Here is a 23141-nt window from a genome sequence, read left to right as displayed (position 1 = left end):
GGGTTCTTGAGGAGGTCGGTTTTCCTAAGGTCCTGACAAATAAATCAGTCAAGACGGGAGCTTTTTGAAACAGTTCTCTTTACCCGTGATCACTGAGTGACACCTGGGGCAGGGAGGCCGACCAAGAGTCTCGGGCGAGGGCTCCCCCACCGTCCTCCCTCCCCCCACGCCACGTCGCCCAGTGGCATCGTGGAAAGAGGATTCTCCCATGCAAACCCCGGAGCCGGAGGGGAACCGGGAGCGCAGTCCTGCACCCCCTACCCCCGGGGCACGGACACGGCCACAGCACGGGGGGCGGAGAGGCCCCGGGGACACGAGACACTGGGGAGGAAGGGGGGACTCCGCCCGCAGCTGACCCCAGGCACCGGCGACCTGACGCGGCGGGGCGGGGATGAGTGGCACATGGGGCGAGGCTTGTAGCAGCGAGTCCCCCCTCCCCTCCTTTCGGACGAAGAAGGAAGACTTGGGCCCCGCGACTGGGGAGGAGAAAGGGGAGCGGGCAGCCTCTCCTAGCATGCGGCCCGGGAGGGAAGCCCCGCTCCCTTCCCGCGGGGAAAGGGCACCCATCTCCCATCGGAAACTGATCAATAAATTACAAAGTAGAGAAAAGGGAGGCGGAAGTTTGGGGCGGGATTTCTTCCTGCCCTCTTCGTTCCCCCTCTCAGTCCAGTTCGTGTGGTTTGGTCCAGGCCCAGTCCTTTTGTGAGGCGGGGACGCGCACTCCCCGCTCGTCTGTACAGATGGTCCGGTCCGCGGCGCGAGCTCCCCCGCCCGCTCTCCCCGGCGAGACCATACTCTGGGCAGGAGGGGGAACAGCCCAGCCTCTGGAAGATTCTTCCATCCGAGTGAGGTCACCTGCATTGACGCCGGGGCAGTACGTGGAGCAGTGAAAATCCATTGTGCCGCCCCGAACCCCCAAGGTCGCCCAGCACAGTCCTCACCTGGAGGCCTACACTAGCAGGAGTAGGTCCGGACCGAAACGCCGTCTGCCCGGGAGCTCCCAGACGTCTGGCCTACAGGGAGAGCGAGCAGTGGTTTGGTCTGGTGCGCGCGTCACACACATACACACACACACACACACCCCACCCCACCCCCACTCCCCCCTGGGTTTCTCTGATCGTTAACCCCAAGCGCCCTCTCTTGGATTTCCCCTCCCGAAATCACAACGCTTGGCTCCATGCCGGGTTCCTTCCCCTCCCCTTCCCGCAGCCTTGGATTCATCTAAGGTGCCACAGGTGACAGTGGGCCAACTCATTTCCCACTTCGGAAAAGGGGTGCGGGATTAATCCATTCCACACCCGGAGGAGGGAGTTGGCATACTGAGCAATCCATTCGTCATGGGTCGGGGAGAAAGGACTAGGCCATTTCAGAACTTGGAGGGAGGCTTCTGGAATGTAGAGTTGGTCCCTTTCCCACACGGAGCAAGGGGAAGGGGGGAGGGGCCGTCGCATCGGGGTGCCGCCCACCTTCGGGCTGCAGCTTGCGGAGAGGGAGCCCCGGAGATCCCAGGGCCCCCGCTGCGGCCGAACGAAAGTTGGGGGGCAACATCTCAGCTGAGTCGGGGGTTACGCCTCGTAGGTCCTTCTCTCGAAACATCTTCCGCCAGGATGGGGAGCGGCTGAAGGACTTGGCGCTGTCCTAGATATAGGGGCCGGGCTGACGATGAGCGACCAGGGCCGGGTTCTGACTCAGCCCCTTCCTTTGACTCCACCCCTCTCGGGTTTCCGCCTTTAACCCCGCCCCTGCCCTAGTCCCGCCTCCAGCCGCCTCCCGCCGGCAAAGGCAAGCCCCACTCCTTCAGCTCAGACACTGCAGGTGCCGCTAGGAGCTGAGCCTCCAGGGCTGGGGCTGCGCCCACCTCGTCCAGCCGCCTGTCTGTGCCCAGGGAGATGAGGTTGCTGAATTCCTTCTCCAGGAGCTGCCGGGCCTGGGGACGAGAGGTGGAAGAAGGGTGGCAGCGTGCAGTCTGCGAGGTGGGGGTGCCCAGTGTGCCCCGGGCCGAGCCGCAGCTCACCTGCGCATTCTGCGTGGGGATCTGCAGGAGCAAGGCCAGGTCGGAGTAGTCGAAGGTCTCGTCCAGGGCCAGCAGCGCCCCGTGCACCCCGCTCTCCGTGAGGTTCGTAGCGAATTCCTTCAGTCCCAGCCCGGACACCCAACCCATGACCCGCTCATTGGACCACACCATCACGTCTGGGACAGAAGGGACTCTCAGCTGCCGGTCGGTCCAATTTAGCCCACCTGTCACGGCCATTTCCTTTCCTGGCCACGCCCCCTTGCTGGCTCCACCCCCTCGCAAAAGGCCCGGGGCTCCCCCTCCCCCCCTTAATCATACCTCCTCCCCACCAACCCCAAACTCCGCCACCTGGCTTGGGGGGTTGGGGGGGGGGGGACTCTTCTACGCCTACTCACCTCGGATCTGGGTCTGACTCTCTTCCCGCCTCCGCTCCAAGTCCTTCCGGTCATAATTGAGCCGTTTCAAGCACATGATCCCATAATGCAGACTCACCCTGAACAGTGGGGAAAGTGGGGTCACGGAGGAGCCTTCACAACCCCCATGGCTGCTGCTTCGCCCCTCCCCACTGGCTGTGGTCCTTCTGGGAAAGGTTGGGGAGTTGTCCCACTGGGTCGGTTTTCGGTATTGCTGACCTTCCCAGGATTTGGGGTATTTTCAACAGGCAGTTCCTATTGGGTAACCTGGACAGGGTATGGGGTTAACAAGCCAAGCCGTCTGAGGATTTGGACTTTGCCTAGCGGGCCATCTCATTGGTGGAAGGGGCACAGAAGTCAGGATTTCCTGAGAATCCGGGCTAAAGGGCCAAAGATAGTCCCAGGACGTTCCCATCACCAGTCCCATTGGCCAAAGACTCTCTGGGAGTGAGGCTTCCCCTTGGACTGTCCCCACTGGCCAGGCAGCCCCCACCTGTGGAAGCTGTCCACCATCTTGAGTTGGCCCCGGAGCTCCTTCTTGTTAAGATGATCTAACATGCGGGCGTCCACCAGCGACTCCATGAAGTAGCTGCGGTATTGGGGCAGCCCCAGGCTGGGTAGCCAGTCGTTCCCCACCCACTCGTGGTTCATGTCACCATATGCCAGGATCTGGGGCCATGGGCAGGTGGGGGAAGGGTCAGGCCCTCTGACCCCTTCCCATGTATGTATGAGAGGGTTCACTCCTACCCCCTGACCCAAGGTGGTTCTTTTTCCACCCCACCTTAGGACATGGGTCAATCTCTGCTCAGGACAACGGACCAATCCAGGGGTCTCCTACTCCTTCATAATCACAGAATAGACCCTTGTCTACTCAAAGTGCGGTCCTTGGACCTGCGGCATCACCATACCTGTGCACCTGCCAGAACTGTAGGATCTAGGACCCCACCCCAGGCTACGGAATCAGAAGCTGCATTCCCACCAGATCCTTCGGTTACCGGAACAGTAAGGGGTGAGAGGCACTTGTCTAGCATTGTCCCAGCTCAGAACAGTGGGTCAGTCCAACATCGCTTCTCCCCCAAGTCAGGACAACGGATTCTTCCAGTGTAGTTCTCCCCACAACAAACGATAATAGATCCATCCATCACTCTTGCACGGTCCAAAAATACTAGTCTAATGCTACATCTGGCCCAGGACAGTATTCTGGATCAGCCCAAAGTCCTTCACTCCCTTTAGCGTAAGGAAACAATCAACACCGGCCCCCGACTGGAAACCAAGACCCTAGTCCAACCTAGTTCATCTATGAGAACAAAGTGTAGCTTCTCCTCCTCCTCGACTTCTCAGCGGGACCTGCGGCCCCTCCCCAGTATGCTTCCCCCTTGGCCCCAGTACACTGGAACAGTCCCACTCCCCCTCAATCATAGAGAAAAGGTCTCCCTCTAGTTACAGCAGTGGAACAGCCCCCGCAACCCCACGATAATGGAATGGCCCGAGCCCCACACTAACAATGGACTAGTCCAGGCTTTCCCCCCCAACCCCCTGAACCCCACCAAGCCACAATGAGACGGGTCCAGAGCACGGCTCCACGCAGCGACCCCCGCGGTGATGATGGAACGCTCCCGCGGGGGGTGGGGGGCGGGGCTTGGGGCAGGAGGGGCGTGCATGCAGCGTGCACAACCTGTTCATGCGCCCATGTCCCGCCCCGCGCCCCCTACCTGCTCCCAGCTGATCTCCTTGGTCTCCTGACCCGTTAGTGGGAAAAGGGGAGAGAAGGGGTGGGTTAAGGGGCAGGTGGAGGAGGGCGGGAGGGACGAACGGACGGACGAACAGCCAGAGAGTCGCCCCCCAACCCCTCCCCAGGGAGAGTTAGTGCCACTCCCAAAGCCGCCGGCAGGGGTCACTCACAGGCTTGGTCGTGGCCGTAAGGGACTCCATCTCTTCGTGCGTCATCCACACGTTTCCTGTGGACTGAGGGGCGAGGGGTGTTATGGGGGTTGAGAGAAGGCTTCTGGATGGGGGAGGGGTGTTCCTAGAGGCCCAGGCCAGGTCCATTTATATACATTCTGCTTTCTGACTCAGGCCAGTTACTGCTCTGGGCCAGGCAGTGAAAGAAAAACCGAATGATCATTTATTGAGCACCTGCTGTATAACGGGCAAAAGAACATGGACTTTGAGGTCGGGCAAGTACAGGTTTGAATTGGGGCCCTACCCGGGTATTTTGCTGTGTGGCCTTGGGCACAACATCACCTCTCTGACCTCACACAGATGTATGTACAGAGTGACGTTCAGAACGAGGTGGCAGATACAGCAGTGGAGTGGGACAAAAGTTTGGGTGGGGGGTAAGGGATGTGTGTTCACATTTACTGAGCACCTGCCCCCAACAACCCCACGAGTTAGGACTTCATACATTGATTCAGACACTTATGTAGCTCCTCATGAGTGCCAGGCACAGTTGTAGGGTCTGGGATACACGAGGGGAAATTTGAAAATAGACCGAAGAGATGAAATTGACAATAATGGTCACGTTCTTAGGTATAAGGGCGCAGTGGCTGCGTAGGAGAATGTTCTTATTGTTAGAAGATGCCCTGTGAAGTAATTTTTTGGGCTAACCAGTAATGATGTCCACAAATTACACTGGAGGGTCTCAGATACACACACAAACACACACACGCAAACAGCAAGTCGGGCAAGGAGTTAACAGTTGCTGAACTGGGCATAACACACAGAAGTTTCGGCACGGAACAAAAGGATAAACTATTAGAAGGCCATAAACACTGTGGGGGAAAATTAGGTGTTAATGTGCTGGGGCGATGGGGCGAGTGATTAGTTGTTGAGTTAGGGAGGCTTCTTGGAGGCAGTGACATTTGAGATGAGACCTCGAGGAGGAGGAGAGACAGGCGGAGAAGTGCTCTGAGGAAAGGGAGCCAAGGAGTAGCACTAGCCAAGGAGCCGAGTCAGAGGTGGGTGGGGAGGAGGGGGGGTGCCCTCATTAAGGACTGTGTAAGGAACCATATGCTTTTGAATTTTTCTCCAGATGGGGTCTTGTCTGTGTAAGACAGGACCGAGGTTGAGGGGACGCAGGGAGACCTGAGAAGGGACTCCCCCCACGCCACGCCCCCCGAGATAATCCAATCCAGGTGAGGCACAAGGCGGAGAGGGTCTGCGAGACAGATCTGGAGTGAGCGAGCCCAGGATTGGCTAGTCTGCGGGCAAGAGGCGGGGCTCCGAGGCAGCAAGGGTTGGGATTGGCCTGCAGACACTGACCGTGCGGGAGGAGGCGGGCGCTGAGGGCGAGGTGAGTGAGACCATCTCCTGGATGGCGAGGCGCAGCTTGAGCCGGTGCAGCGGGTTGCTGATGCCAATCTCCCGCTGGATCTCCGTGTCCGACAGGTTGGCCATGATGGCACCGCTCTTGACGTTGGCCCGGCAGGCGGCCACGTACCATGCAGGCATGCCTACCCACAGCTGGACAGAAGGAAGGAGGGAGGCGGGGAGAGGGAAGGAAGAGACACACACGGAGAGGCAGAGACAATATTGAGGGAGACACCGGAGAGACAGAAAGAAAAGGAAAGAGGGAGATGGAGAGGTGGGAATGTTAGCGGTGAGAAGCGATAGAGATGGGGCAAGGCAAACAAGACAAGAGGGAGTTAGAGGGAGACACGGGGAATAAAGGCGGGGGGGAATCAGAGAGTAACGCCAGAGTCACCGGGGAAAGAGGGATGGAGAGAGAAAGAGGCAAGACATTGGAAGACAGACACAGGAAGACCCAGAGACGTGGGAAGAAATGTGGGGAAGGACAAAAATGCAGAGATGGGGAGAGAGGCAAAACAACAGACAGAGAATCCCATACAGTGAGAGAGAGATGCGGGAGACACAGAGAGAGACAACAGAACAGCACGACCGAGGGGGCATGGTCAGAGGTGCAGAGGTGGGGGCACGAGGAGGAGGAAGCTGTTTAGATCAACAGGAAGGCTGACCTCCCCCAGGGCCTCATCCCCCTCCGCCCACCCCCACCCCACCCCCCATCCCAGGCTAGGCGGAGGATGCTGGGTGGCACCCAGTGACCCCTAGTGGCAGGGCCGTCACAGGAGTTGGGGATCAAGAGTCATGGCATTTCTGGACCCCAGTACCTCCAGCCAGGAGACCACGGTGGGCCCATCCCAAGCAGCAAAGGGCAGGCCCTGGCGGCAGGCCTCTTCCAGAAGTTCGTGCCTGGGGACAGAGGCCTAGTAGGGCAGGAGCTCTCAGGGGCAGAGACCCCCAGCCGTCCTTTCCCACAAACCCCCTCCAAAGCACAGTTCTATCTTTCAGTGGAATGCTTCATGAATTTGCCTGGCATCCTGGCGCAGAGGCCATGCTAATCTTCTCTGGATCGTTCCAATGTTAGTATATGGGCTGCTAAACTGAGCCCCCAAAGCACTTTTTATTAAGGTAGAAAACTTGGAAGAAGGTTTAAAAAAAGGGGCGCCTGGGCGGGCTCAGTCATTAAGCGTCTGCCTTCAGCTCAGGTCATGATCCCAGGGCCCTGGGATCGAGCCCCGCATCGGGCTCTCTGCTCGGCAGGAAGCCTGCTTCTCCCTCTCCCACTCCCCCTGCTTGTGTTCCCTCTCTCGCTGTGTCTCTCTCTGTCAAATAAATAAATAAAATCTTAAAAAAAAAAAAAATTTAAAAAAAAAAGTGAATCTCTGTAAGTGGTCTCCCCGATTCCCCCCCTGCCCAGCCTATACACACACACACTCACTTCCTCTTGTTCCTTCGGTCCTTGTCTCCTGGGCCCGTCAGCTTGGCTAACCCCAGAGGGTCCGTGGCCAGTGTCTCGTCCGAGGGTGTTCCTGCTGAAGGCAGGGAGGGGCCAGAGTTTGGAGAGAATCAAGCAGGAAGGAGACTCTCTGGTGTCCAGGGTGCTGAGAAGGAGGCCAGCGACTTAGAGGCCCCGAGGGAGTGATAAAGCCAAACAGGAACCAATTTCACCTCCCAGGCAGGGAATTGGAGACATCCCCAAAATGGGGCTGGATTCACTGGGCTGGCCTCGGTAAGGTGGCAGTGGGATACTGGTAACTGTTTAACCACCGGCTCCCCGGGAGGGAGGGATGGAGGTAGGGAGGGAGGGAAGGCGTATTCCCTGCTTTGTGGTGTTCGCCAATTTCCATGGTGTAAAGAATCCCATTAATTTCAGGCTACCGATGTAAGGTCAGGCAGCCCATAAAACTCCAGAAAATTGAACTCTTGGCTTTCACAAGCCAGTATAAGCAGGCTCCAGCCCACCATCTGCCCTGCCTTTAGGTGGTCCTCTCTCTTTCCCTATTTAAAAAATAGGTAAATGCAATCATAAAATTCATTTAGCTCCCCACCTCCAGTCCCCCAGGCAGGCCTCAGAGTGCCCTGTGCTTGTCCCTCTTCCTTCCCTCTACCTCCACCAAGTCCTGCTTGCCCCTTTCACATCCTACGAATTATCAAATGAATGAAGGCTCAGATGAATGTCAAGTGAATTTGTGAAAACGAAGAAGGAAGGAAGAGAGGAAGGAAAGAAGGGAGAGAGGAAGGGAGATAGGGTTGGCATCAGGGTCCTCACCCAGAGAAGAGCTGTCCCGGCCTGGAGGTCCCATTCGCCCTTTCTCCTTCTTGCCAAAGAGACGGCCTATGGATGACTTGATGCTCTTCTTCTTGGGGGCTTTGTGCAGGGAATCTGGGGTGCCTTCACTGGGTGAACAGGATGGAGTGAGGGCAGACCCCATCTGGGATGTCTCTTTTCCTCCCAAGTCCTTGTCCATTCCCCTGACACATCCTCCCGAGCAAACCCCTCCCCATCCCATCCATTGTCCCTGCTGACCTTCCTCGTGAGGGTCCCCCATCTTCCAGGGATCCCGCCTGCAGTGCCAAGGCCTGTGTCATTCTCTCAAGGCGGGCAGAGCGGGGAGTGGGAGGTGGGGTGTCTCCTGGGATGGCTGGCCCCTCCACTCGTGGAGCCCCAGCCTCCTCCTTGGGGACATGATTCTGGGCACAGAAAGGCAGAGAGGCTGAAATGCATTGGAAGGGTCATGCTGGGGGCTCTTCATTAGTTGGGATATCTACCAGGGGGTGTCTGGGATGTCCCTGGTTTTGGGTACCACTTCTGAAGGTAGCCTAGACCAGGTAGGGGTGAGTTGCAGAAACATAAAGGCAATGCGTCCGCCTGGAGCTTGAGCAGCCAGTTTTTATGTATCCTAGCTTTTGGTGTCAGGAGTGGGATCTGCTCAGACTATAGGAAAGCTAATGAGTTACACATTCTGGAAGCCAGAAAACTGGGTTTAAGGCAATAACATAGGGCTAATATGTCTTATTCCTCCTCAAAGATCAATTCCGAGGATCTAATATTAGCTCTCAAGTATATGTTTAGTCACGGAAACCTTAAAAAAACAAAAAACAAAAAACAAAAAAACAAAACCTACGAAGAAACCTAATGCACACAACAGGTAAAAGCAGGCCAGATCAGGGGTGCCTGGGTGGCTCAGTTGTTAAGCGTCTGCCTTTGGCTCAGGTCATGATCCCAGAGTCCTGGGATCGAGCCCCGCATCGGGCTCCCTGCTCAGTGGGAGGTCTGCTTCTCCCTCTCCCGCTCCCCCTGCTTGTATTCCCTCTCTCGCTGTGTCTCTCTGTCAAATAAATAAATTCTTAAAAAAAAAAAAAAAAAAAAAAAGGCCAGATCTGACTAAAGTACAAGTTAGGGTTCAGAAACCCCGTGGCTCAGCCTCCCCCCTTACACCCTTTAAGTTGGAACTTGTAGGAAAAGCTAAGGTTGCTTTTGAAAATCACTGGTGAGAGGGGTTTTTGTTGCTGTTGCTTGGGGAGCCCTGTCTCCGATCTCCCCCCTCCCCAGGCCACCCCACCAAAATGAGGAGACTTCAGAACACTCACAGCTTTGTCGGTGCCCTCACGGGCAGGGCTAGGGGGTGCCAGACGGGGCGTTGAGTGGCCAGAGCTGGGAGGGGAGGGGCTGGCAAGGGTAGAGGTAGTGAGGGAGGGGGGCAGTGAGCAGCTACTGCGGTAGCGGCCCAGGGAGTCCAGGCCAGAACCAGACACGCGGCTCTCCAGCTCCTCTGCCCTTTGTTCCGTTGTCTCCTTCTCCTCTTGGATAAGCCTGAGGAGGGAAAGGGGGCAGACCGGGTGAGAGAACAGAGAGGCAAGCAATGGGAGACAGAGTCTGGGGATCCCAAAGGGCAGGAAGGCTGGGGGCGGGCAGGGAGGGTGGGGAAGAATTCTGAGGAAAGCATAATCAGGTTAGAGGGTCTTGATGGATTCATCATGGCCTCACAGGTTAAAGGGGAGTCAAGGGGTCATGATAGGCTCAGGAGGTCATTGGGAGATGAGGGACAACAGGAAGATCAGGGTCTGCATCAAGGCTTCCATGATGGTAACCACATGGTTCTATAAAGTCATAAAAAAGCTCACTATGGGAAAGAGGTCCAATTCCAAGGAGGAAAGAAAGAGCAAGATCATAATAAGATTGGGGGAGATCAGGGACTCTGAGGTCAACCTAGGATCTGGGAAGTTCATGGAGTCATCTGGTATGTGAATCAATACCTCGACTTGCAGTGACTTTGGATGGAAAATCGTGGTCATATTGGTATATTTCCCATGGAGAGTGTGTTGTTAGAGAATTGCCAAGGAGGGCAATTTCTGGGAAAGCAGGGTAGACCTTATGTCAGTGGGGGATTCGTGATAAATCGAGGATTCTTGTTATATTGAGTCAAAATTCTTGGTATCTTGAATTGAGGTTCTTGAAGTATTAGGATGAGATTCTTGGTGTTTGGGATTGGGGACCTTGTGTTGTGTTGAGATTCTTGAGGTACTGGGAGACTCTGGGTACTAGCTGTGTGAAGCCATGACATCCAGGGTGTGCTGGAGGATTCTTGGTGTACTGGCTTGAGAACTTGGGTATTTGGGAATGCAGTCATTGGTGTATTGGGAAATTGTGAATACTGGATAGGGAATAGATAGATAGGAGACTTCTGGGTATATCTTGAGGATTCCTAGTTACTGGAGGGAGTGTTGGGCTGGGGGAGTTCCTTGAGGATATTAAGAGAGGAGATGTGCTCAGGCCTTCAGAGGGGCTACAGGGTCAGCTCAGGCAGGGTGGAGAAGGACTGGGCCAGTCAGTGCTCACTTGATCTCCTTGTTGATGGCTTCCAGCTGCTCCTGAAGCATGATGGCGAGCGTCTGCACATCGGCCTGTCCACTGGGGGAGAGCAGCTCAGCCCCAAACATCCCCTCAGCCTCCTCCTCATCTGAGCCATCCAGCTCCCCAGGGAATGGGGGTGGCATGGACCCCGCAGGGGCAGACCGCTCCCACTCCTGTCTCTGTGTGGGGACAGAAGGATGTCAGGTGCTGGGGCTTCCCTCACCTCTACTGACCTTGTCCACCCTCCACAACCCTGCCTGTGTCCCCTGACAAAGACTGGCCTCACCTTGTGATCCAGCCCACACACTTTTCCCAGCCTAGCTTTGTCTCTTGACAAGTCCCTTTCCTTGACTGACTGCCCTATCCAGGACTCTACCCCGTCCCCTGATTCTACCATTTCCCTTGACCCAGGCCGCTTCCTTTCTTCACCTTGCAACCCCATTCTAGGATTCTACACCGTGCCCATCCCCCACTCACCGCCCCTCTCCCCACCTCATCATTCCGCTAAGGTTCTCACCACGTAGCAGGATATCCACATGAAGAGACGTCAGGCAAGCAGAGAGGATGGAGTTGCAGGAGGAAAAAAAAAAGACAACATGGGTCCAGGAGATGCTGTTTCTCAGCCCAGTCCCCTTCCAGAGCCCCACGTATTAGACTCCATTTCCTACTGTTGCCCACCCACCCCCTGCTCAGTCCGGGCCCCAAAAGTGGCTGCTGACCTTGGAGGGCTCGTCCTTGACCCCTGACCAGCGGCCCCTCTTGCCTGCCCGGCCACTGCCAGCCCCATAGGGGTCCAGGTGGGCACCAGAAGGTAATGTGGGTGCCTGGGAGTAACGGAGCTCCAGGGCACTGCCGGGGAGAGACCTGTGGGCATGGAGAAGGCAGTCAGAGACCAAGGGGTCAGGAAAAGGGCAGAGAGGTCAGGCGTCATGGGAAAAGGCCTGGGGTCAGAGGACTGGGAGAGGGATCTGAAGTCAGAGGTCAGAGGCCATGAAGTCAGGTGTCAAGAGTAACAGGAGTCAGTGAAAGCCTTGGGAGGACAGGGGGGTGGGGAAGACTTGGAGATCAGAAAGGATGAGCTTGGCCAAGGGGGCTCCTATGAGCAAGGGTGAGGCAGAAGGACTAGTGTCACCTGGAGTAGGAGGATGGTGGCCTCCCCCGCAACTGGTCGATCTCCATCTGCATCCGCTCCATCTCTGCCAAGAGCTGCTCCTGGTGGGAGGAAGTTGGAGGTGTCAGGTCAGAATCAGCCCTGTCCCTGAGGAATAGCCCCTCCCAGCCTGGCTAATGCCATCCCCCAGCAATGCCTGCTCCATGTCCCTGGTCCTAGGCCCCCATGCCCTCTCCTCCAGACCCCTCCTTACCTTGTTGAGCAGCAGTTCATCCTGAAGCTTCTTCATGTTGGCAATCTCCTCGCTCAGTGAATTCTGTGGAGGACAAGGGTGCAGTGAGGGGGTGAAGCCTGGAAGAGGCATATCCTGGGGCTATCAGTGTCCAGAGACTGGCCAAAGGTGACCCCAGGGGAATGAGGTGGGTGTGAGTGGTGAGCTGGAGGGCATGGGGCTTGTGGGGCCAAAGATGCATCTAAGGAAGGGAATGCCTGGGAGCCCCAGAATCCAGCATCCTGTGTAATAAAGATTCAAAGTTTGAGGGTCCAGGGACGCCTGAGTGGCTCAGTCAGTTGAGCATCTGACTCTTGGTTTCGGCTGGGGTCATGATCTCAGGGTCGTGAAATCAAGCCACCCCCCCACTCGGGGCTCCACGGTCAGTGGAAGTCTGCTTGAGATTCTCTCCCTCTTCCTTCCCCTCTGCCCCCACCCTGCTGTCTAAAATAAATAAACAAATACATACATACATTCATAAATAAATAAATAAATAATCTTCAAAGTGTGAGGGTTCAAAGGGTCAGAGGCTTGGGGAAAAACCAAGAACTCAAGGTATGGGTGCCCCAGGCTCTTGGGGGTGTTTAGACCAGGTACAGACCCGAGAAGTCTGTTAAATTCAAATTCTAGATGCCCAGATTTGAGATCTCAACTAACGGTTTGGGGAAAGGTCTGGGGCCCCGGGATTGCGGCAAGATGAGGTCTAGGATTGCAGGTTACTTAAGTCCGGGGCTGGGGCACACCTTCTCCTCCAGCGCCCCCATGCGCTCCTTGAGGTGCAGCTGTAACCGTTCGTTGGACTCGCTCAGCAATTTGTCCACAGTCTCTGACAGCCGCTTATTGTGGTCATCGTTCATCTTCTCCCGCTGCCGGGCCTGCCCAAAGGACAGCGGGACAGGGATGCTCAAGCCCACCTGGCCCGGAGCACCGCCCCTGCTTTCAGCTCCCGCCCCCCCAACTCTACCCGCTCATCTAAGCTCTGGCCTCAGCTTCAAAGCCCCACCCACCCTGCAGCCGTCCGCCCCCTCACCCGCTGCAGCTCCTGGTTCTTCTCCTCCAACTGGGCCTCCAGCTGCCGAAGCCGCTCCTCAAAATTCCCATGACGTTCCTCAGCCTAGTGGACAGAAAGCCAGGGGCATCTGACTTTGCCCCACTGGGACCCAGTCAGGCTCAGGCCCCGCCTCTTCCAAGGCTCGGCGCCAGGCCCCGCCCCCGAGCCCCAGGCTCCTCCCCCGAGAGACTCCAGACCCCGCGCTAGGATTCGCGCCCTGTCCCCTCCTCGGGGTCTGTTCTGTCTCTTTTGCGTTCCAGGCCATCCTGTCAGTCCGGACTAGAGAACACCCCACAAACCTCCAGGCCCTGACCCCATGCCAAGTTCCCTCACTTTTCTAGACTCCCCGGCCCCGCCCCTTTCCCCAGAATCCCAACGGCAAGTTTCCTACCTCTCCAGCCTGAAGGCCCGGCCTCATCCCTCTACCCCACCCCCCCACACTCCCGCCCCAGGCCTCTCCTCACTTTGTTGAGCGCTGCCACGCGCTGGGCCAGTTGGGCCTCTATCTCGGGCAAGGTCTCCGCCTTCTGCAGGGTCTGCTGCAGCTTCTGCTTGGCGTCGTCCAACCACTCCGCCAGCTGACGGCTCTTCTCCTCACTCTGAGGGGGGACGGAGATGGGGGTGGGGGGTGGAGGCGGAAGGAGAGGAGCTAGGTCACACAGGCCGCGGCCTCGCCCCCACGTCACCTCCCTGGCCGTGCCCCCACCTGCCGGTACAGCGACTCCTTGCTGGCCAACTCGTTCTCCAGCTTGTCATTGGCATCGTGCAGAGACGTGGCCTCGCGCTGGGCACTCAGGTAGCGCTTCTCCAGGGTCGTGATGCGCTCCTCCATATCCTCCCGCTGCGCAAGCGCCTGCAGGGGTGGCCAAAGGTCACGTGGACGACAGCTCCCAAAAAGCCCCGGGGGTAGTGTGGGCTTAGAACCTTAGATCAGGCACCCCAGGGTATCCTGGGAAATGAAGTCTCCTGCTATCTGGGCGTCAGAATGGTGGAACCACCCCTGCCAAGAACTCCCAGGAATAGCCAGCCTTAGGACCCCGCCCACCCGAGAGTTAAAATGGTGGTACCTCACCTCCCATGAGCTTCTAGGGCTTACTGTCTTAGACCCTCCCCGTATGGACGACCTGAAGCCCATGGATGGGAAGTCTCCAGTCTTCTTGGCCCACTCCCCTCAAAAATCCAGGCCTTAGGGGCGCCTGGCTGGGTCAGTCAGTAGAGCACGTGACTCTTGATCTTGGGGTCCTGAGTTCAAGCCCCACCTTGGGGTAAAGTTTTCTTAAAAATAATAATAATACGGGGCGCCTGGGTGGCTCAGTCATTAAGCGTCTGCCTTCGGCTAAGGTTGTGATCCCAGGGTCCTGGGATCGAGCTCCGCATGGGGCTCCCTGCTCCGCGGGAAGCCTGCTTCTCCCTCTCCCACTCCCCCTGCTTGTGTTCCCTCTCTCCCTGTGTCTCTCTCTCCATCAAATAAATAAATAAAATCTTTAAAATACTACTACCACTACTAATAAACTACCTCTAAAAAAATTCCAGTTACATGCAACTGATGAATCACTAAATTCTACCTCTGAAGCTAATGAAAGAAAGAAAGAAAGAAAGAAAGAAAGAAAGAAAGAAAGAAAGAAAATTAAAAAGAAAAAAAATCCAGGCCTTAGATTTTTCAGCAACTTCTAGCACAGCCCAGGCTTAGAATCACAGAGCGAGTGCCCTAGGGTCTCATGAAAAACAAAAGTCCCTTCCACATGGGAGGAAACATCTCCCAAGAGCCCCAAGGTAGTGAAGGCTCAGAAAACCTAAGACAGGGCTCCAGGGTTTCGTGGAAGATGGACTTCTGTCTGGGAGCCCATAAGGTGGGGCCACACTTCCCAACACGGCCATCCAGGTTTAAAATCTGAGGTGAAAATCCCAATGGATGATAAAAATAAAGTGCTCGCTCTTCTTTCTCATCCAATGACTTCCAGAATCCATACCCTAAATTTCCCAGCAGTCCCAGGGGCATAGGAATTAGGATCAAGGGGCCCAAGCCAGGATGGGGTGAAATGCAGACAAAGGAGTTCAACTTAGAAGCACAAGAGTGGGGCGCCTGGGTGGCTCAGTCGGTTAAGCGTCTGCCTTTGGCTCAGGTTGTGATCCTGGGGTCCTGGGATAGAGCCCCGCATTGGGCTCCCTGCTCAGCGGGGAGCCTGCTTCTCCCTTTCCCTCTGCCCTTCCCCCCCCCCCCACTCATGCTCTTTCTCAAATAAATAAATAAAATCTTTAAAAAAAAAAAAAAGCACAAGAGAATTTCCCAATGATAACATATCTCGGACCAGTTATTGAACGCCTACCATGTAGGTGTCATGTGCCAACCCTGTGGCAAGGGTCATAAACCCCATTCTTTTTTTTTTTTTTTAAAGATTTCATTTATTTACTTGAGAGAGAGAATGAGATAGAGAGAGAGAGCATGAGAGGGGGGAGGGTCAGAGGGAGAAGCAGACTCCCCGCCGAGCAGGGAGCCCGATGTGGGACTCGATGCGGGACTCGATCCCGGGACTCCAGGATCATGACCTGAGCTGAAGGCAGTCGCTTAACCAACTGAGCCACCCAGGCGCCCCATAAACCCCATTCTACGGGTGAGCAAACTGAGGCTCAGAGAGGAGGAGAGTCCACACAGCTTGTGGACCGATTCCAGGTTCCACCATTCATGAGCTCTGTGACTTTGGGCAAAGGGGGATCGGGGAGGGTTAGGGGGAGGGAGGGACAGAGGGCAGCCCACCAGGGGCTCCGGCCTCACCTCCTTGAGGTCGCGCTGGAGCTTGGCGTTAGCTTCCTCGGCCTTACCCAGCTCGCGGTGGGCGGTGCCCAGCTCCTCCTCCAGCTGGCTCATCTGGCGGCACAACACCGCCAGGCGCTCCCGCAGCTGGCACACCTCCGCACGCTGCCGCTCCAGGGCCTCCTCCAGCTCCGCTGTGCGCCGGTTCGAATCCCCGCCAGGACCAAGGCCATTGGCAAGGGGCTGGAGTGGGACCAGTGAGAGAAGAAGGGACAGAACCCAGAGTGGGGAACACAGAGATATAGAGAGAATACAAGGGGAAAGTTGATGCAGGGGAGCGGGGGGGGGGCGGAATCAAAGATCAGCCTGGAGGTCGCAGAAGTTAGCTAGGTGACTTGAATCAGAGGTCAAAGGCCAATAAGGGTCTTAGGACTTCAGATGTCATAGAGGCAGTGAGGATCATACCAAACATTAAAAGGACCATCACAAAGTCACGGGGCTGCGTGGAGGTCACAGGGATGGGGAGCCTTGAAGAGCAAGGGGGGCGGACTTCCGCCTCTTACCTGCCCGTCCCCATCCTTGCCGGGCTCCTCCAGCCCCGACCGGCGCCTAGACAGCTGCTCTCGAAGGCTCAGGGTCTGGGAACGGGAAACAGAGATCAGGACAAAGGGAGTCCTTGAGCCCCCACTCTACTTCCCACTGGCACTGGTCCTGGTGGGGCCACCCCATCCCACACTCTGTCTTTAAACCCTGTGCCTTCATTGTATCTCTCCTTAGCTGCCCAGCGTGAAGAAGTCCACCCTTACTCTTCCCCCTAGACTCCTTGTGGCGGTGTCCTCTAGAGCCCGAACTTTCCCCCTCCAACCATTTCCTCCATCGTCCGTTCTTTCCCTGAACCCACCCAATCAGCTCCACCCCATTGGTAGCTCCTTAGTCCCTCCTCCTTCTTGGCCACGCCCCCACCTCCTGATTGCTCAGCTCCAACTCCTCCTCTAGCACCGCCACCCGCTCCAGCGCCATCCGCAGCCGCTCCCGGACCTGGGGATGGGAGCGGGACAGAGTGAGATGGGGATCAGACACAATCTAGGACAACTGACCGTGAGGCCGAACACCCCTGGGACGGCCTGATAGGCCGACATTAGCATTCCTCTACCTATAATGGGTGTGCAGCTCCAACCAGGTACCAAGGCAGCCCCACCCACCGGTAGTCCCCACCAAAATTCATTTTTCAAGCAGTCAGTTCCCAGTCTGAGTCGCCCGTCCCAATCAATCTCAGTCAACATTCTTCCCACTTAGGACATCCCCAACCAATCACAGACAGAATCTCTCCTATCCAGGACAGTCCCAGCCAACCACGGGCTTAGGTTCTGCATCCAGGCTCTTCTGTTTCTCATACCTTCTCATCCAGGGCCTTGTGGTGCTCGAAGAGGGATTTTAGAGCCTTGAGCACCTCCACCTCAGAAGAGACCCCACCCGGGGACTGGGCCTGGCGCTTTACCACGGTCATGCGCAGTGACCTCTCGTGCCTGGACACCAGGCATTCCAGGTGTTCAAGGAGAAGCTACAGGGTTAGGTCACCGGGCCAAGGAAAAGAGGCAAGGGAAGAGAGGCAGGGTCGAGGACAAGGGTGGTCCAGACAGGTGGGGCGGACACATGGAGGAAGAGTGGAGCCAAGCAAAGGGGTAAGGAGAGAGGTCAGGAAGAGAGAGGGATATCAGAGGTAGGGGCATGGTCAAGGAAGGAATGGTGTAGGAAAAGAACAGTTATGGAGATAAGGGAGGAGATGTGAAGGAAGGAGGGAACCAGAGGAGACCAGCCGGGAAGTGGAAGCAGGGAGGAGAAGACAGGAAGGCAAGATGGGTAAAAAAAGATGGGTCAGGCTGCAACACCTCGTGGCTCCGCCCACCCCGCTTAGGCCCCGCCCCCATGCCCCTCACCCGCGTGTTGTTGCGCTCCGCCTTCAGCTCTGCAATCTCTTCCTCCCGCTCCAGCAGCTGCTCCCGACACAAGTTCAGCTCTTTCGTCAGAGCCGCAAACTCCTGTCCAGATGTGGGTAGGATCCGGGCAATTAGATCAATCCTTTCCCCATGTCCCGCATTACACAGACCTGGAAGTTTGAAGGCCCCGCCCCTCCCTGCTAAATCCCGCCCCTTCCAGAGGTTCAGGCCCCGCCCATCACCGGCAAGCGCCCGCCCCATGCACTCCTCCCTTTGACGTGCCAGGTCCCGCCCCTTCCGGACCGCCCTCTCCGCGCCTTCGGCGGTCGAGGTCCCGCCTTCCGCAGGCCCCGCCCGGGTCCCGCCCAGACCTGGGGCAGAGCGATGCTGAGCTGGCGCTGCAGCGAGTCCTTCTCGTGGCCCAGCTCGCGCAGCCGCAACTGCGCCGTAGCCAGCCCGTCCTGCGCCTCGCGCAGCGTCTCCAGCAGTCGCTCGCGCTCCGTGAGCATCGTGACCATAAGGCGCTCCAGCTCGCCGCCCGCCTCGTCCGGGCCCAGCGCCGAGCCCCGCCGGCCATCCTCGCTGATGGTGGGCATCACCTCGCACATCATGGCGGCGGTGCTGGCCTGCGGGAGTGGGGAGGGGGCAGGGAACAGAGACCGGCCTCGTGGAGGCACTGGCAGAGAAACTGAGGCACGGCCCCTGGGATACTCCATAGTGGAAACTGAGGTGGGGCAACCCAGGCATTGTACAGAAGAAACTGGGGCCCATCCATTCTGCTCATGGCACAGGATTAACTGAAACCCACCAGGCACTGGCAGCAAATCTAGGACCAGCCTAGTCAGAGAAACCAAAGCCAGGTGACCCATTGCCTGAGTCAATGTGGGAAAATCAGTCTACCTATTCTGACCCTGCTGGGAATGCCCATTAACCCACCGCATGAGTAAGAAGACAAGCCCAGCTGAGAACCATGCCTTCAGGAGGTCAAAGAACTGGGGCCACAGAATTAGGTCATTGGTACCAGAACAGGGTCACGGGGATGGTCCTCATCTATCCAGCCCAACTCCTGCCCCCAATGTCCCAGATATCTGGACCCCAGCTCCAAAAGAATCTAAAAGCCACTCCACTTGCTAGCCAGCTCCCTCAACCCAGGAGTCCAAGATCCAGCTCCCTCCTACCTCAGGCCACAGGAGGCTGGGTCCCCAATTCCCTTCTCTCCCCTAGACCCCGGAGTCTGAGCCTTCAGCCACCTCTTCCCCAATCCTGGGGGTCAGACAGGGACACAAGAATCTGAGTTTTCAACCTCCAACCTCAGACCCAGAAATCCCAGTCTTCAGACCCCTCTTCCTCCAGAACCCCAGAGTCCAGGCCCCCAGGACCCAGGAATCTAGGTGCATGAGCCGTGGGCGGAGATGAAGGGAGGTCTCCTGAGCCGCTCCCTCCACACACATCAGGTCAGACGGGTCCATCTGGCCTGGTCGAAAGCAGGAGAGACTTTCACTCTATTCCCTCCTTTCCTTCTCTCCCTCCAGGCAGCGGCATAACCGGTTCTGACAGCGAATAGTTCCCAGCCCCACCCAGTGTGCACACTATGTCCAAAACCTGGAACTGGGGTCTTGGACTTCAATGAGAAGAGGAGGGGGATGGAGGGCCCTGGAACCTGGGAGTGAAGGCAGCTAGATGCCTACACCCTTGGGTCTTTGCCAGCACTCAGAGGCCAGATTTAAGACAATATTTATAAGGAGAGAGGTCAAAACCAACACGGTATCTAAAATCCAGAACCTACTCGGGAGATGCAACACAGGATGTTTCCGAGAAGCTGCTCTAGAACTTCAAATTCACTGAGAAGGACATAAAATTTAGCAAGGCTGGGTGTAGGATCTAGAAAGCCACGGCATGAAGACAGTACAGAGTGCAGAAAGGACATGTGTTTCCACAGGTACAGTGCGCTTGGGGTAAAATCTTCACATAGGGCCAAGTAGAGGGGCATATTCTAGAACCTAGGTCTGGAACCTGAACCAGTCAAAAGCAATCCAATAAATGAAAGAGTGGTCTGGGTCACTGAAGAACCCCAAACACAGAGGGGAGCAAGATGATACCTAAGAACATACCTAATGTAACACATGACAAACCTAGTCAGGGGACATCTAGAACTCAGAACCTACCAGGGATGCAGGTGTAACAAAGAATATAACAGGGATCACACTCTTGGTGTTATCATGTGTCTAGGTGACAGACAGAAGGCAAAAGATAGACACTAGAATTCAGAACATTCCCTGGAGGTGGGGGGGAAAACCCTAGAAAGTAGCAAGGAGTTTGCCTGGAACTTAAAAGTGCCTGGGGGAAGATTCAGAAGCATGCTGGGAATTGAGAATTTACTGGCATAAGGACTGAGCTGGCAAAGGAAGGGGGAAGAGATGTTCTGGAAATGAGGACATTTCTAGCTGAAGACTCCAAAAGAGGAGATGAGCCTAGAGCATGCTTAGAATGCTTAAGTGCCAGATGGAGGAGGAAGCCCACAGTCCTCCAGGAGATAAGTTCTAAACGAAGGTCACATTAGGGAAAAGATGGACAGAAAAGGTGGGAATGGATGGGCCTAGAATCTAGTACCTGAAAAAGGAAGATGCACTACATTTCAGTGAGAATCCTTTAGATTTAAGACTGTAGAAGTGGATGGGACCTAAAATAAGAAAGTACATTTTAAAATTGATAGTGCAGGGGCGCCTGGGTGGCTCAGTTGTTAAGCGTCTGCCTTCAGCTCAGGTCATGATCCCAGGGTCCTGGGATCGAGCCCCGCATCGAGCCCCGCATCGAGCCCCGCATCGGGCTCCCTGCTCGGCGGGAGGCCTGCTTCTCCCTCTCCCACTCCCCCTGCTTGTGTTCCCTCTCTTGCTGTGTCTCTCTGTCAAATAAATAAATAAAATCTTTTTAAAAATAAATAAATCGGGGCGCCTGGGTGGCTCAGTTGTTGAGCGTCTGCCTTTGGCTCGGGTCGTGATCCCGGGGTCCTGGGATCGAGCCCCGCATCGGGCTCCCTGCTCAGCGGGGAGCCTGCTTCTTCCTCTCCCACTGCCCCCTGCTTGTGTTCCCTCTCTCACTGTCTCTCTGTCAAATAAATAAATAGAATCTTTAAAAAAATAATAATAAAAATAAATAAATAAATAAATAAAATTGATAGTGCAATTTGGAGAAAGGGTAGAGCACATAATTGGAACACACATATTCTACACAGAATGTAGAATGCCCCTGGGAGGAGAACAGAATCTAGAACAATGCCAAGGATGTGGCTGGAACCTAGAACACACCTAAAATAAAATTTTAGCAGAGAATAAGCAAGTATTGGTTTCTAAAAATTTGGAACATATGTGAGGAGAAGGTGGGATCAGAATTTGGTTTGGGGGCATTATCAAGACATTTGAATTCCCCTGGGGAAATACATGCCTAGATTTTATCATCTAACCTAGAACTGAAAACATTCCGTGGGTGAAAACAGAACAGAGATATTGACTGAGAGCATTCTAAGATTTAGATTTAGAAAGAATCTAAGAATTATAAAGAATCTAATTTCTAAGATTTAGAAAGAATCTAGAGCATCGCAAGGGCACAGGTTAACTGGAAATATGGAAGATAGTGGATAAGTTCTAGATCATCTAATGAACCTAGGTCACAGAACACATCTAGAGGAAGGGGTCTATGCTTGGCTCATCAGCCTGAGAAGGTGTACTCAGAGGATGGGACATCACGACAGAAACATCATGATGGGGTGCTGGAAACATCTCAAGAACCTGGGTCTCAGGGAATAGAGAAGAGAACCCCCAGGGAGCCCAGTGCCTGAGATGATATGGGGATGAGGCAGAGGTTTGTTAAGGCCACTAGAGATGTCAAGTTGATGGGGGTTGTGAGGCTGGGGGGACCTGGGTCCCTAAGAGTAAGAGCTAACAGGCTAGATACTTGGTGGGGGCCTGGACTCCTGAATAGTTGTGGAGATAAAGGACAGGGGATGGAAGCTTGGAGCCTGAGTCCTTGTTGGGAAGGAGGATTGTGGCAGATGGTTTTGGTGGGCAATACGGAAGCTGGGGTCTGAACTCCTGGGTCCCTGAGGGGATTCAGGACCAGAGACAAAGCATCTAGGTCTCCAAGGGGGAAGGTGGGCAGAAGCCAGAGATTTGCTTTAAGAACTGCATTCCAAGTCCCTGAAAGGGAGAGAGTCATGGTGCCTGAATCCCTAAGCAGGCAGTGCTGGGGTGTCAGGAGGCTGGGTCTATTTGCCTGAGGGGCACAGGGGCTGTTGAACTGGGTCTCTAAAGGGGGCAAGAGCTGGGAAACTGGATTCCCAGGTCCTGAGCGAGTGGGGGCTACCAGCTGGGGCCTTCAGACAGGCGGGGTGAGCACCGACAGGGCTTCCAGAGCCAGGTGGGAGCTAGATCCCTGGATGCCAAGGTCCCTAAGGTGGACCAGGCAGGAACATTCAGAAGCCCTGACTCCTCAAGAAACAGCTGGGGTCCCAGAAACCTGGGGTACTGAGGACGAGACGAGAGGCTCACCAGAGGAACCCTGAGGCCCAGGCGCCCGGGTTGCAGAGGGCCCCGGGTATCTCCGGGTCAAAGGCGCGGCGGGGGGTATTCCCCGAACCGCAGGCGCCCCCTCCCCGGCGGCAGCAGCAGCAGGACGTGGGGGAGGTGAGGCTGCCGAGTGCGCTGACCATGGACAGCTCCAGAGCGGGCCTGTGTCCAGGGCGGCTGCCGAGCGGGCCTGGACCGAGGGAGGAGGCTGGCTGTTCAAGCTGGAGATGGGCAGACCGGGTGCACGAATAGGGGACGATGCACACCCGACGGGGGGCAGCTGGCCCTAGCTGGGGGTCTGACACAGCCACGGCAGGTGTCTGGAGCTCCCGGGAATGGGCCGAGGAGGAGGATGTAGGTCCAGAGGGGGCTGCCGGAGCTGAACTGGGAAATCCAGGCTCCTGGGCCCTGGACGAGGCGCAAGGCGGCAGTACGCCTGGGATTCTAGGGTTCGGTTGGGGACTCTGAGAGCCGGGAGGGGCACGCCTGAGTCTCTGTGGTTGGGCTGTGAAATCTGGGCTCCGGAGCCCCCGGGGATAAAGAAGGGAGTCCAGGATCTCGGGAAGGCGAGGGAGGCTCGGCGAGGGGTCCCCGGGGTGGGCGCTGCCAAGCGGGCTGGGCCGGGCTCTTACCTACCTGGTCCGCGGCGGCTGCGGGCGGAGCTGGGCTGCAGGAGGGACGTGGGGTGGGGTGGGGGGACCGGGCGGGGCCCCTGGCGGCGGCCGGGGCCCGAATCTGTGGCTCCGGAGCCCTGTCTCCGCCGCTCGCGCGGGCTCCGCGTCTCTGGCTCCGGCTTGGGCGCTGGGGACCCCCCCTCCCCCTCACGGTCTAACAGCCCTCTACCCCCTAAAATAGCCCCCTGCCCCTATCACCGT

The 23141-nt window shown here is 56.4% G+C and overlaps 1 protein-coding gene, 1 long non-coding RNA gene and 1 other non-coding gene across 6 annotated transcripts; 1 reads left to right on the top strand and 2 right to left on the bottom strand.

The window, feature by feature from the left end:
- Positions 1-61: 61 nt before the first annotated feature.
- On the bottom strand, positions 62-23094 carry PPFIA3 (PPFI scaffold protein A3). Of its 4 annotated transcripts, none has more exons than XM_031021631.2 (30): positions 22903-23093; positions 18076-18330; positions 17705-17806; positions 17164-17328; positions 16731-16805; positions 16331-16405; positions 15789-16010; positions 13722-13868; positions 13480-13614; positions 12995-13078; positions 12708-12839; positions 11947-12009; positions 11715-11794; positions 11302-11446; positions 10568-10755; positions 9319-9541; positions 8255-8418; positions 7997-8124; positions 7166-7256; positions 6555-6636; positions 5689-5889; positions 4330-4392; positions 4140-4166; positions 2921-3096; positions 2410-2507; positions 2015-2190; positions 1859-1927; positions 1467-1638; positions 942-1013; positions 62-855 (listed from the first exon to the last, which is right to left on the bottom strand). In XM_031021631.2, exons 2-29 carry the CDS (start codon positions 18313-18315, stop codon positions 955-957), a joined length of 3582 nt encoding a protein of 1193 aa, XP_030877491.1. In that variant the 5' UTR covers positions 18316-18330; positions 22903-23093; the 3' UTR covers positions 62-855; positions 942-954. The 4 variants fall into 4 exon arrangements, with proteins under 4 accessions (XP_030877491.1, XP_030877489.1, XP_030877493.1 ...); XM_031021629.2 differs by having other exon boundaries at positions 7166-7259; positions 22903-23038; XM_031021633.2 differs by lacking the exon at positions 4140-4166 and having other exon boundaries at positions 22903-23094.
- Positions 845-3577, top strand: LOC145717682 (uncharacterized). Its single transcript, XR_014141072.1, has 3 exons — positions 845-1044; positions 1579-2218; positions 3214-3577. It is a non-coding gene; the product is annotated as an uncharacterized LOC145717682 (long non-coding RNA).
- Positions 6729-6835, bottom strand: LOC115938249 (U6 spliceosomal RNA). Its single transcript, XR_004073408.2, has one exon. It is a non-coding gene; the product is annotated as a U6 spliceosomal RNA (small nuclear RNA).
- Positions 23095-23141: the final 47 nt, after the last annotated feature.

Source organism: Leptonychotes weddellii, chromosome 16, assembly GCF_054177405.1.
Source record: "Leptonychotes weddellii isolate Sample4059 chromosome 16, ASM5417740v2, whole genome shotgun sequence".
NCBI lineage: Eukaryota > Metazoa > Chordata > Mammalia > Carnivora > Phocidae > Leptonychotes > Leptonychotes weddellii.
Note: the sequence above shows the minus strand (reverse complement) of the source record. Positions and strands in the feature narration are given on the sequence as shown.